This window comes from Xiphophorus hellerii, chromosome 7 (genome assembly GCF_003331165.1).
Source record: "Xiphophorus hellerii strain 12219 chromosome 7, Xiphophorus_hellerii-4.1, whole genome shotgun sequence".
Lineage (NCBI taxonomy): Eukaryota > Metazoa > Chordata > Actinopteri > Cyprinodontiformes > Poeciliidae > Xiphophorus > Xiphophorus hellerii.
In genome coordinates, this window is record NC_045678.1 from 8093765 (window position 1) to 8108829 (window position 15065).

General features: G+C 38.2%; 1 protein-coding gene across 2 annotated transcripts in view; it reads right to left on the reverse strand.

The window, feature by feature from the left end:
* pdia5 (protein disulfide isomerase family A, member 5) overlaps window positions 1-15065 on the reverse strand; it is a 65900-nt gene that overhangs the window by 33014 nt on the left and 17821 nt on the right. For both annotated transcript variants that reach the window (XM_032568134.1, XM_032568135.1), the window contains exons 4-9: window positions 9677-9760; window positions 9465-9510; window positions 7905-7997; window positions 6281-6341; window positions 5550-5617; window positions 2930-3021 (exon numbers count right to left, since the gene is read on the reverse strand). In XM_032568134.1, the coding sequence (XP_032424025.1) occupies window positions 2930-3021; window positions 5550-5617; window positions 6281-6341; window positions 7905-7997; window positions 9465-9510; window positions 9677-9760 (444 nt within the window). The remainder of the gene's footprint in view (window positions 1-2929; window positions 3022-5549; window positions 5618-6280; window positions 6342-7904; window positions 7998-9464; window positions 9511-9676; window positions 9761-15065) is intronic.

Sequence of the window (15065 nt, forward strand, 5' to 3'; positions counted from 1 at the left end):
TTTTGGTCACAATGTATGACTAAATGACTCCTGAATTGAATAATTGACTGTACCAATTTTTATTTGATGTATCGATTATTTGTCAGAATAATCCACGTTGACGATTAATTGAATAAAAAATGAGTACTTTCAGCTGATTTTTCATTTAGCCTTATCTCGTATAACATTAGAAACGCATAGGAATTTTTGTTATTTTCTTAAAATGACAAAATAAACTTTTTATTACCTAGAAACAATACCAAAAAGTTATTTCAGTGAACAATCGATCATTTGTATCAAATGACTCATCTGCAGTTAAACATAAAAAATACTCCTAACAACATGTGAAAAGCTCAGTCCTTTCTGCTCGACTTATCAACAGAGATGACAATTTTTTTATTTGATCACCTGATTAATAACTGTATAGCAAATTTACAGAATTTGTACCAGACGAAGCTAAAATTTCATATGTTCAGGCTTTTTTTTAAATTAAGTGCAAACTATGTATCTAAATTTTGCACGGTTATTTAAAACTCTGAGTATGCTCTTCTTTAAGCAAATGCCCTTCTTTTGAGTCTGTATACTTCAGTAAACGATTAATCAATTACTAAATGAGTTGATTATTTCAATAATCGATTCGTCATGACTAATCGTTTCAGCTCTATGATTGACAGCATAAAAAAAAGCTATTAAAAACTTAAGCAAGTCCCGTTTTCCAGCCTCTCTGGTTAAATGTTGGCAGAGAAGCGCAGGTGGACGTCCCAGCCCAGCATCACAGGATCAGTGTCGGCGACTGCGGCTCCGCGCAGAGCGACTCTGCACACACAGATGGATGGTGACGACAGCAGCCAGAGCTCCCGGGACATAAGAGTGGACATGATTGAAGGTGATACGTGATCGCCCTCGCCTGCATTCGGAGCGTTTTAGGGGAACCGACTTCCGCGGGAGGAAAGAGTGGCTTCCTTGGAATTCAATCAGTGAGATTTATGACCAACTCTGTATTCCAAGGTTTTATCTCTCCAGCTGTAAAGTAGAATAAAACCCCGCAAAATCATGCTGAGGAAGTTTTGACATAAACCCCCCCTGGCTGACGGTCTCAGCGGCTTTTCTTTGTTGGAGTACAAAGCAAGGATAAAAAGGTTGAATGTTCTTTTTTTTTTCTTCAAAATGTTAATAGAACTTTTTAGGTTTGGCTAAACTCTTGGGAAGTACACTTTCTCTCGCTGCCGGGACTGAAAACATTAGAAGACCTTGAAAAAGTTGGTCTTCCTAACGGGTGCTGCGGCGAGATAACTGAAGGTGTTGATGCTGATTTACTCTGCCGTGATTAACTGCAGTTTATCAGCAAGGAGCTTATTATTGAAGCCAGTGGACTCAGACGGTCATTAGCTAGCTCTGCTCAGACACTAATGCACTTCCAACTAACAGACTGGCTCCGGTTCGGCTACAGACGGGGGGGGAGAAGCACACGCAGGCGTGCACGTGCGCACGAGAGAGGGAGATGAGCAGATGTACAGGAAGAGAGGAGGAGCGCACGCAATTTCTAACCACAGAAGCACTTAATCAGTCCCGGCCTAATTAAAAGGCCAGACTGGAATGAAAGAGTGTTTAATGTGGAAATGGGGATGATAAAGCCGGAGTGGGGAGAAATAAGGAACGGCGCGTGCTGGCATCCTGGAAATCGAATAGTTAGGAAGTGTTTAGGGTGCCTGCCGTGTCAGTGCAGTGGGCTTTCTTTGACCCTCAGCTGTGCTTTTTTTGGGTTCATTTTCCTTTGGTCTCTATCTATACTGTGTCAAATGAAGCAAAACAATTCTAAAATTGTTTATATGGAGTTTTTATTTTACTTCTTTAACTCCTAAAGTTCCCTGGAAACTTGGGCATCAAACTTTTTTGAAAAATCAAGAAATTTTAAAGGAGTGTTATTATGTAAAATCTACTTTTTTAAGCTTTTTATCATGTTATGATGTTATTCCCTTGTCAATAACATACTTGGAGTGTTGCTTTAATTCTTTCATCCATGTTAAATTCTTGAATTTCCCAAGGTAATCATTAATTTATACGGAGCACCACCTATTTCCACAAACCTCTATATGCTCCACCCTTTAGTGATGTTACAAGCAGAGGTGGGCAGTACAAAGACTGTACTGAAGTACGAGTAGTACTACTTCCACTTATTTTTATTCAAGTATTAGTAAAAAAGTAACTGTTCAAGAAATTACTCAAGAGTAAAAAGTTATTAGATAAAATGTCTACTCAAGTACTGAGTAACTGATCACATTATCAATTATTTAACATTTAAAAATTACATCAGCAGATAGACTAAAATATAAAGCTCAGTGGAAATTTTGGTTCTTTAAGGACATAATATATATTAGTAACAAAGAATAAAGTCAGGCAAAAGAAAATCTTTCCAAATCAGTTTCTCTCAGTGGAAAACGTATTAAACTTCAACCAAAAACTGCAGGTGTGTGTCTGGTGAATCGTTGGTTAAAACATGTTTGTTCTTTATCCAGAGGGTAGAAAATTCAGAAATTTTACTCAAGAGTAGAAATACGTCACAATAAAATTATTCAAATAGAAGTAAAAAGTACAGTGTAATAAAAATACTCTTAAAAGTACTTCATTGTTTTTTAAAAAAGCCACTCAAAGTAAATTCAATTGAGTAAATGTAACTAGTTAATACCCAAGGAAAGGTGCAAACTCAAACCAGGAACCACTGCATACTGTTTAGTCCCACCAAATTCCAATGACTTCATCAAAAGGAGCCCAGTGTTTCTAAAAATAAAAACTTCACCTGTACTCAGTGTGACGTAAAAACACTTGAAGTCTACGTTTTCAGGTTTACGTCTGTCACCTTCGACAGATTACGTTTTCTGTTTGAAGTGGCCTCGAAGGCGAGCGGCCGAGCCGCAAGACGAGACTTAACGAGGTAGATGACTCAACTTACTCAAAGTAGCAGAAGGTCGGGTAGCCTTTGACGTTGTACTCCTGCTTAAGGCCGTCAAACTCAGCCGGGTGAACATTCATCCCTGCCAGTACCTTTAGAACAATTCAGAGAGAGCGAAAGAAAAAGCGGGACGTGAGTCGTCAGGGAGGGGATGAAAAGTGACGGCGGAGGCTAAGGAGGAAAGGACATCAAAGCAGGTTCGCCACCGTCAGAGAGCTCCAAGGCGATGAAGAAGAGTTTAAACGGAAAGAGAACATTAAAAGAGACGTCTCATAGATGTTTTAGACCAGAATAATGGAGAGAAAAAGGCTCAGAAGTTGAGGATCAATCAGAAGGAGCAAGGTTTTAAAACTTTTGAGGTTGTTCGGGAAAAAGAAAAGTGACTTTTTTTAACAGAGTTATTAATATATATGTCAAGGTGATTTCCAACGAGAGCACCTTTTACTGTGGCAGAGGAATTATCTAAGGTTTACCTGAAAGCTTTAAAAAAGTCCAACCAATGCTCCAAAGCGATCTGTGAAAATCTCACTTAAAAACGACCAACGCTTCTGCAGAAGCTCAAAGCAAATATTGCACTAAACTGTAAAATGCATAGGATTAGCTGAAGAGAAAACCTAAATGTCAGAGTTATGCCAAACTCTTCCTCTTCTGCGCCAGGAAACGCGATGAGAGCACCGCCACAGTGAACCTAATTACTGGAAATAAAACAACTTCCCCGCAGTATCTTTTGAGTTTCTCCCTTCTTTTTTCAGTCAGACTTAATGAAACACATCAGATGCTGCGAGCGCACTTCTCCCTCGTCCTTAACTGAGACAGGAAATGGATTACACAACTTGGTTAAGCTCCCACTCATCGTTCACTTCAAAGCAACACGGGAGGCGGCGGCGGTGGCACTCTGAGAATCGGCAGAGCATCCAGAAAGTGTTCGCAGCGCGTCGCTTTCTAGACAATGTGCCGCGCTACAGCCTCACTCCCAATTTGGGATAATTTCTTCTTTCCTCCAAATTTTGTGCACAGAATGTGGGAGATTAGAATTAGAATGTGGGAGAGAGTTGCTTGTTTAATTTTTGCAAACTTACTAAACTAGAATACCATTAAAAAAAAAAATCACATTTAGATTCACAGCCTTTTCTCAATATAGAGTGATTCTGAATCCTTTGAGATCTGAGCCATAAGACGTGTGTCGTTTATGTTTCTATTTTTGTCTACTGTAATCTCCATTAGCATCAGTGTCATGCTACATCAGACATTCTTCAAGCTGGGGTCAGTTTGCGTAAAAAAAGACAATTTACAGTTACAAAAAAAGAATCATATTACAGATGAAGTATTAAAATACCACATTTCCATTTTATGTCACTTTTAAAGAAAAACAGTGTTTAGTTCAAGATGGGGAAGTATTTTAGATTTCCCTTTACGTAATAAAGGCAGAGACTAAACACAAGTAAGTAGGTTAAAGTCGCATTTTATCTTCATAGATCTTGTAAAGACAAACTGGAAGGACTTTAGTCCTTAGAGTAACTGCAGATAAAGGTGCGAGCTGAAAACACGGTCAATAAATTCTGCGTCTGCAAACGCTGCCTTGCAAAGAGTAACGCTAGCTGTTCGGTGAGACGCTACGATCACAAACTTTAACAACTGTTATTGAGATTTAATGGGAAAGATCAACACAAAAGAGCATGTAGGTGTGGAGCGGAATGGAAAATGAACACTTTGTTTTTTATCTGAAAAGTGCGGCACACATCAGTAATACGGAAGCGAAGTTGTTGCATTTTAGAAAACCTGTTGTGGCTGCTGCAGCTTTTGGGTTCTGTCTGTCTGTTACACACAGACAGACAAAAAATGTTGTCCAATCTTTTTAACTCAAGCTCAGTGAGCCTGGATGAACATAAACTTTTAAACCTTGTTACAGATTGAGACCTGGACTTTGACTGGGCCATTCTAAGACATGTATATGCTTTATCCAAGTTATTTCACCGTAACTCAGGCTGCGTGTTTGGGGTTGTTCCCCTGGCATCAGGTGAATTTGCAACCAGTTTCTCGCATCATGATACTGCCACCACTATGTTCAACTGTGGAAAAACACTCAGAGTCCTGTGCTGCGTAACGTTTTCCGCCACAGAGTGTTTGGACTTTGCCGACGTGGACATAACGGCCACAGATCAACACACTTTCATTTGTGTAAAGTTTCTACTAAACTATGCCTAATTCTCCTTTTGCTTATTATTGAGTGCTCCTTTGTGCTGGTCTAGCATAAAATCCCAATAAAATACAGTGACGTTTGTAAGCTGTATGGTGGCAAAATGTGAAACATCTCAAGGAACAAATTAAAAAGAAGACAGAAACAAAAATATTAAAAACATGTCTGTAAAGACTGACTGACAAACCTCTGAATAGATCTTTGTGCTAAAACTCAGATCAAATGTAAATCAGGTACAGTCTCAGAATTTCATGTGAAGGTAATATGGGTTATTAAAAATTAAAACCTACAGTGCATATTTGATGGCGTCTTAAATAAAATCCAAAACGTTTTACGCTTTTTTCATCTGCAGAAAAACTGAAGAAATGGGATTTACTTGTGGAGACTTGCTGCAATAACACAACAGACAGGCGACACACTTACATATTTGCCTTTTGTTTCTGTGGCCGCCTGCTGAAAAACAGGCTGCATCCTCTTGCAAACGCCGCACCCTGCAGACAGAACAAAAACACGGGTCAAAACCAAGAGACAATCTTACAAAATCATTCATCTGGAAAGTTTAGACGTTTTCATGTCTAAACAATGCGGCAGAATATTGTGTGTAAATAACATCCCGTCTTTAGTAATGGTATGAAATCATGACCTCTGAAATGTCAGCTCAAAATTTGATATTTTCATCTTTCTTAAAAATGCACCATAAGGTAAACCTATAAAGAGAGATTGATTTACAGCAAAGACAGCTATGTTTATTATTTTAAAGTTTTTAACAAACCTATTTGAGATGAGCTAACAGATGTGGCCTGCACTCTACCTTGAAATATGGATGCTGCTCATTCAAACTGTTGAAGGAGTTTAGCAGAAACATTTTGGTTCCGGGCAGAATGGCGACATCCTGCTGTTTTTATGCGAACCAATATTCTTAAAGCAATAACTCCTCTCTCATGATGAGCTGAAGACAATTTTAAAAGGTTGATGTAGAACTCCGGGGTCGAATTTAGAAGAAAAAAGGAAATTCAGAAAACTTTTCAATTCACTTTTAGTCTTCTCTCCAAGTGAGAACCGAGGCGGTTTGTTTTTTACTGGCAGACGGTCAACACATTAAACAAAATGAACGTCGGTAAATGTGAATGTCTAACAGTAAAGCGGAGACTCACAGGGGGCGTAGAACATAATGAGGACCGGCCTTTCCTCTTTCTTCAACAGCTTTCTGAAGTCCTGAGGAAAAAAAACAAAGGGAAACAGGAAGACAACGGTGAAATGTCACAGTTCATAAGCAGAGGTGCCATCATTTCCCTGACTGAATTACAACATGTAACGATGTCAGGTGACACCCTTTGGTATGGGAGTCGTGACTGACTGAAGAGGGTTGACTATTATAAACACCAGTGAGGCGTTTATAAATGAAACCAGATGAAGAACTTTTAGGTTTGGCCAATGTTAGCAGCATTTTAGCATCTCACCTGATGCTACCACGTTTTATTACATGGTGTAATAAATAACGTGTTTTTAATCACATATCGTTTTAATGCGATTAATAACGATAATCACATTATCGTTTTTAATGTGATTTGTTGTTTCAGTCTTTTTACATTGATTTGCACATTTCTGCAGTCCTGCCACTTCATTCCAGTAGAGTTGGCTAGTCGAAGGCTGCGGTTTCAGTCATGCTAACTAATAGCTTAACATGCTAAAAACGGCTTGAAATCACCTGTGCTCACTTTTAAACTAATCAATAACCATTCAAGACAGGAAGTGTTAAAGCAGTAACAACAAAAATATTTGCTTTTAATATATCTTTTATATCAATTTCAGCAACAAAGCAGTTCAAAGTGCTTTAAACCACACACACAAAAAAAATCAACAATTGAAACACTGCATATTTCCAAGTGCTGTTATTACACATCAAAATGTTGGTTAATGTTTCATTTATTATGATACAAAAGCAACTCCAAACAGGTGGGTTTTTAGTCTAAATTTTAAAGGAACTCAGTGTTTTGACTGTTTCACAATTTTCCAGAAGTTTGTTGCAGATTTGTGGAGCATAGAAGCTTATTGGTGGAATATTATTGGTCCTAAAATTGGTATCACAAACTGGTCACACAATGTTAATTGGTGTGTCTATAAAGTAGGTTTATTAAAAAAAAATAAATTGTGAACATTTCAATAAATTTAACAAAAAAAAGATGTTAAAAAGAAACGTCTTTAGACACATCTTTAACAAAGTGAAAGCTTTTGGATTTCTAGAGTGAAGATGCATGAGCCCTCGTAATAGTTTCCTCTCCTCATAATCACCATCATGACCTCAGCAACTTCCAGAACGCCACGTTCAGCACAATCTCTAGTTGACATCTTCAAGAAGCCCCACAGCGGGAAACTGGAGAGCTGCTACAAACTGTGAGGCTTGCTGCTCATTAAATTAAAGGCCTTTCAGCACGCTGCACTCTCTACGGCTGCGAGTTGACGGGCTAACGCTCTGAAGGGTTTTGATGGCGGCCCTCGTCAGATAGGGCAGGATGAGAGCTGCGTGGAAATGTTTCCGTCCTCGTGAGGTTGGGGACACGAAGACCAACATCTGACACAGGTGGAAACAACGTACCACTGGCTTCAAACGCAAAAACTCGCCTCAAATTTTTTCAACTTGACGGGAGAGGAGTTTGCTCAGCAGGAGTCTTATGATCACTGCTGCTGAAAACCAGTTTAACAACGCAGCAGATGCTGCTTTAGAATTTTAAAACCCAACCCAAAATCTTTAAAAAGTTCGTCAAGGTCGTTACTTACTTTCTCCGTTTCGATGTGGACGACGTCTTTTGCTTCGGGGTTCTCTTCCCACAGCGGGGGTCCCGAAGGGTCCTTTAAAAATGCTACCATAGACTGGAGGAGTGGAAAAAAACAAAAAGTCAGAATGTGTCAAAACAATGGCTGCACTACAAACAAAACCATGCTGTGGACAACAATGTAATTTGTGTTAACGCTGTAAAAGTTGCTCCGAATTTGAATTCAACGCAGTGAAACGGGATCTTTAGCGCTCAACACGTTCATGTTTACTGTGGATGTAATGTGATGTATGTCTTAACGAGGCAGCAAGAAATATATCATTCAGCAGCAGAGACCTGGAATATTTAAATCAAGAATCAGCTAGTAACTATTCACATTCCTTAAATTTTCTGACATTCTGTCTTGTTACAGCTATTATATTCCATTGGGATTTTTTCTTTTTCTTTTTTTGTGACAGACCGGCATAAATTACCACTAACCTGAAGAGGAAGAAGAATGACACAGTTTTCAAAAAAAATTTTTTGCTAAAAACTGAGAAGTGCAGCAGCCTTTTGTGTTCTGCACTTCCTGACCCAATAGTTTGTGGGGGGGGAAAAAAGCCTCAAACTTAATTTATAACTGTAAATCTTTTGGGGAATGTCTCCATTGGATTTGCACAACTAAAGACTGAATTTTTTCCCCCCTACTTCTTTCTACAAAAACGTCAACTCAATCAGATTGGAATGGAGGTTGTGGAATCATCCAATCTTTTTTTGTGTGTCATTTTAGGTTTGGGTTTTGACTGACTCATGCTAGCATGAATACAGGGCTGAAATGATTAACCAGGTTAATCACGATGAATCGATTATTGAAACAATCTTCAACTAATTGGTATGTGATAAATCGTTGACTGGAGTATACAGATTACAAAAGGCAACTTTCAACTTTCTAAGAAAAAACCCCACACACTTCAAATGACCAAAACTGTACAAAAAATAAACAATGTGCAATTTTTTTTTTTTTTACTGTTGTAAACATGTTTTACCCAGAACTCCTAAAGTGGTAGCTTCATCTTCACTTGGTTGAAATTCAGAAAAATTTTATATATATATATATATATGTACATATGTATATATCTAGATATATATATATATATCTATAGATATATATATATATATATCTAGAGATATATATATATAGATATAGATATAGATATAGATATATATATATATCTATATCTATATCTATATATATCTATATCTGTATATATATATTTCTAGATATATAGATATATATATATATATATATCTATATATATAGATGTAGATATATGTATCTACATCTAGATAGATTATAGATTATTAGCTCTATCCGCTTAACTGCTGCAAGTTTTGCATAGATGCACACAAAATTATACTGAAACGCTGGAATCAGTGTTATCAGTGTATCGATCAGATAAATATAAAACATCACCCATTAAATATTCTAATAAAACACATTAACACAGAAAGTGGGTGTAGAAAATAACAAAGCCGAGTCATCATTACCAACATGCAGCGAATCTAACATGCAAAAAAGCCCAACCTTAAATGTAGCAGGTCTGTTGTACTGTGTGTGGAATGTCCCATCTCTGAAAAAAAAACAAAAACCACAAAAGGCACAATGCACACCGCCCCAGAAGCACCGTAAGTGGTGAATGATGCATTTTCTTTAGCTGCAAAAGTGACATTACGTTCCAAAATGCACTGAGGTGTGAAGAGAGTGTGTGACGTCCGGCTGAGCGTCTGGTGACTCACTTGTAATGCAGCAGCTCCGCTCCCTCGCGTCTGGAGCTCGGGTCCACCTTCACTTTTTTACAGAGTTTGCGACCCTCTGAATCACTGGAAGACATCGACATGCGGACATGAATAAAAAAGTGTTTTAAAGTAAGACGTTTCGAAATGTTAACTTTGCAAACAGGCAAAAAAAAAAGCTTTAAAAAAGGAGTAATTCCTGTTGCTCTATAAGTTGACCCAATACACAGTTCCTCTCTATTTAACCTCAGTCCCACTCAACAGAAAGTTAATTTTTTCAATTATCGTCTTTTTTTTTTTGTCTCTCTTTACCCATAAATATCGAAACTCGGTAATTTCCCGTTTAAAGTCAGTTAGAATTACCAAAATTATCTCTGGTCAAACATAAACACTACGGCAACGTCCAGTCGTCACAGAAAGAGGCACAAACTTTTCTGTGGCGATTATCTAAAAGAAATGAAAAGAAAAAGCAGCTTGGGAAGCTGGAATGCCTAACCGCAATGCTAAAAGCTGAGTTATAGCCACATTTTTTAAAGACGAGCTTCAGTGACATGCTACTGGCCGGCGTTAGCAAACCAGCCAATCCAGGAGCACCTGGATATAGTCCATCTACTTTGCATCTACTATTTTCCTTGGTGCTTTTTGACTGTAGCCTTAGGAGCGGAAATAAAGAACGCTGCACATATTGGCTTCTGTAGTAGTGCTGAGACAGTTTTATTGCGAGTATGAATGTATATTACACCGTGCTCCAAATTATTATGCAAGTGATATTTTCTCAGATTTTCTTAAATGATCGATGCAAATGATGGTCAGTATAATTTTCAAGTTACAGTATAAATCAAATTTTACTGAACAAAGCTCCCCAGGAGAACAGTATTTTTTTCAAAAATAAAAAACTCAAAATTCACTGTTCCAAATTATTATGCACAGCAGATATTGTAAACATTTTATGGATTATAAAGAACTGCAAACGGTCATTCTTTGAATGTGCAGCATTAAGTGGTCACATGTAGTAAAATCAAAAGCTATTTCAATCAAAAACATTTTAACAGACCGAGTTACATGTTAACATAGAACCTTCTTTGATATCACAGCACAATTCTTGATCCATTGAACTTGTGAGTTTGTGGAAAGTTTCTGCTTGAATTTCTTTGCAGGATGTCAGAAAACCTTCCCAGAGCTGCTGTTTTGATATGAACTGCATTCAGATCTTCTGCTTGAGGAAACTCCAAAGGTTCTCAATAGGGTTGAGGTCAGAGGTCAGAGGAGGATGGTGACCACACCATGAGTTTCTCCCCTTTTATGCCCATAGCAGCCAATGACACAGTGGTATTCCTTGCAGCATGAGATGGTGCATTGTCATGCATGAAGATGATTTTGCTACTGAAGTTACGGCTCTTCTTTTTCAACCATGAAAGAAAGTGATCAGTCAGAAAGTCCATATACTTTGCTGAGGTCATTTTCACACCTTCAGGGTCTCTGAAGGGGCCGACCAATAATTCTCTCCCCATGATTATATATACGTATATGTATACACATGTATATATATGAATTAATACTTATGACATATATAACAGAAGTGTTCTTCACTAAAGCTCAATCTGCTACTTGATATGCAGTAAACAACTTTCCTAAGCTAACATATGAACACTGAGCTAAAGCATTCAGTGTGGATAAACATCGTTAGCAATGTTCTTCTCACCAGCATCAAAACGTTCAACGAGACTTACATCTGTAATTGGACTGGAAATAAAAATGCATCTAACAACCTACACATACTTCACACTCGCTATAGTATAACCGTGTTAGCGGGGCACGCAACTCTCCTCTTCCTCCATCGTGACCGAGAATATGAATGGTTGGAGCATTTGGAAACGATAAGTCGACGGCAACCAATTTTAGAAAGGAAGAACTCAGCTGTGGCTGCTGTACCCGCCACCACACAATCACAGCATACGCTCAGTGTTGTTTTGCGCTAAGATTGAGTCTGTGTGGCTGCGTACAGCCAGGCGGTAGTTCAGATAAGGAGCGTGTGAAGAACGGGATACAACAGGGCTGACTTGTGGTGGCAGATGGCAACAGTAAGGGCACAACAGGAGCAGATGTAACCCCCGACACGTACCGCATTTGGAGATGAGGTGTAGTCACCTGATTCAAGATCAGTCTGCTGCTTCCAACAACTTGAAAAACTGCCACGTGAGGGAAACGCCGCGAGGAAGCCATTCAGAAATGTCTCTCGGATGGGCCGTTTTTATACAGGTGACCTTGAGGGAGCAGGGCACGGGGGGGGGGGGGGGCGCTCTCAAAACTGTATCCATTTCATTCTGTATCGTTTGTTGCCTGTTAATCCACATAAGTCGTGAAAATAAGATTACTTCTGAAACGGAATCAGGAGAAAAGAATCACTTTCAAAACTCTTCGAACAATTTTGAGGCAGCGATGCAAATCTGTCAGCTCCACCGAAGCCTGGGGACATCTGAATATGAGATATGAAACCGAGCCTTCTCGTTCCCTCTAACTGTGGTATGCTGAATGCAGAGAGTTTGTGAGGCAAATAAACGAAAGAAGAAATGTTACATCACTGACAGAAAATAGCCCAAGGTTTAAACACATTTTTACAAATGTCTTCTTATTTTGTTCTCCGACTCCCTACACTGATTTATTGCTTGGTAACACACAGCCGCGGGTGAAAAAATGGCTCGCCGTCACTAGATTATATTAAACTTTTCAAAGTGGCACATTTTTAAAATACACTTTTTTTTAATCGACTCAGGTGGGTGAAAATGCAAAATTGATGTCATTTAAAATTGTAATTCTTTTCTAATTTTCTTGCGATGGGCATTGGTTTGACATCTGGAGCATGCTAAGATTGCTAGTTTCTTTAGATTAAGACTTGCTTAGAATTATTTACACAACAAAATGTGCCACATTCGAAAGAAATGACCTCTGTGTCTGAAGCCAATCAATAATTTCCACCACACTTTCTTACTTTTGTAATACAGAAGACGGCTGCCTATTTGTGGAGTCACCAACTTGGGGAACACAACTTCAAATTATACACAGAGAATCTGCCAATATGCTGATTTTTCTTTATCAAATATTCACAAGGAAACGCAGCTTGGAAATATTAAATGCTTTGGCAGAATATTACTTGACACACTTTTGAACAAGCATGTCAAGTAGCACCACTTCAGGAGCACCACTTATTTCCTTTGGTATTGATTGCATGAACCCCATGAAGTCTGCAGACGTTAGCTTCTGTGTTAGTGCAAAGATATGGGTACTAATCAATTTTAGCATATATTTGGTCTATGAACTATTAAAGTAGGGAGTTATACAAATCTTTAGAGGGAATATCAGGGAGCATCAGTACTCGATACCGAAATCCAAGAGCCACTAAATGCAGCCCAAGAACTATCAGTGCTACATGTACAGTACAGACCAAAAGTTTGGACACACCTTTTAATTCAATGAGTTTCCTTTATTTTCATGACTATTGACATTGTAGATTCACACTGAAGGCATCAAAACTATGAATAACACATGTGGAAATATGCACTAAACAAAAAAGTGTAAAACAACTGAAAATACCCCTTATATTCTAGTTTCTTCAAAGTAGCAACCTTTTGCTGTGATTACTGCTTTGCACACACTCTGCATTTTCTTGATGAGCTTCAAGAGGTCGTCACCTGAAATGGTTTTCACTTCATAGGTGCCCTGTCAGGTTAATAAGTGGGATTTCTTGCCTTATAAATAGTCATGAAAATAAAGAAAACCCATTGAATTAGAAGGTGTGTCCAAACTTTTGGTCTGTACTGTACATGTTTGAGAACCATGCTCTTTGACAAACTGTGAAATGTCTACAACATGGTGCTTAAAATAAAACTTATGTTTGACAGAAAATGGCAAAACTTCATATTATCTAGAACCTAGAAATGATTAAAAACGTGAGCAGATGTAGGACAAACTGACCCAGCGAAGAATTTTAAAATGTTCTGAGCTGCAGTATTTGAATAAAATATCAGCAGATCCTCTGAATCCAGAATCATCCGGGTACAGAACATACAGTACCTGCTTAATGTTAAACGTAGCATTGCTCCTCTACAAGTGACTCAGAGTGGAAAAAAGAAAAACGCATCACTACGTCGGTGGACTGCTGTCCAAATCAAGCAGACGAGAAGAAAACGTGAGTAAAGCAGAAAAGTTATGGTGACCCAACCAGCGGATATTCATTCAGAACAACAAAGACATAGTGTGACAACGTTAGCAACTTGTTGCTCAGTGAATGTATGCAGTCATTTACCATTCATCTCTGGAATAACAGCAATCCACGCATCAATGGTCAAACACTGCGCTGAGCAGGAAACCTGGGAATGGTGACTCATTTTCATGGATATTAGTCACTATTGTGGGACAATAAAAGGTATTTCTGTTTTGTTCTACTCCGAGTAAAGCATTTTCCAACGTTGGTTTAGGCAGCATCACATGTTGGTCAGCGATTTAGTGGAGATGACTGAGTGAAGGTGAGGAAGCAGAAGATTATTGCTCTGTTTTGTGTGTTTTTAATTTACAAAAATGGCAAAAAAAAAAATGTTTCTTACACCAAAATATATATGAATAATGAGTTAAGATACTTTATTAATACCCAGATGTAAAATCCACATTTTAGTACAGCCTGTCCAGAAAACAAAAACATCAAACATGGGTAGACAGGTGCCTGAAGCTATTATTAAAAATATGAATTTTTCTACATAGAAGCAGAACTCAAAGAAAATACTCAACGTGTCATTAGAAAAACAGCCTTTCTAAGCTGATTTTAAATATTTTTCCAATTTTGCTTTCTTTCAAGCCTGGTAACATGTTTGATTGATTGATGGATTGAAAACGTGATGGGCGAGTGAAGGTTGTTGAATCCTCTCAACAACCTTTAACTCTGTCCAACTCTTGGTATCCAGATTGTTTTGGTCACATGAGTCTCATGACTCTGGACGTCATTCAAAGATCAGGAATGACGTCTGAATTGCTTTTGAAGTGAAATGATGAAATGTAAATTCAAACCAGAAATAGTTCTGAGAATGGTAAAAGCGGAAGACGTGTATTATTTATTGGTCTTTCCTCAATGAAAAATCCTTTTGCTGGTAATAACGCGATAAGACATGTCTAATTAACATTACTGGGGCACTTGAGAAAGTAAAACCTTTCACAAGTATGGCGTGCAGAAAGGAAGAAATGACAACATTTAAAAACAAAGTCCCCATTATAAAGGCTTGACATCCAGTAGTATTTGAAAAGTTACATTTGGATCCCAAATCTTCGTTTTGTTCCGTTCTACTCTTCCCAGTGCGTCAGCCAAAACTCGTATATCCTTCTATGTGTTCTTTGCTCTCTTCCA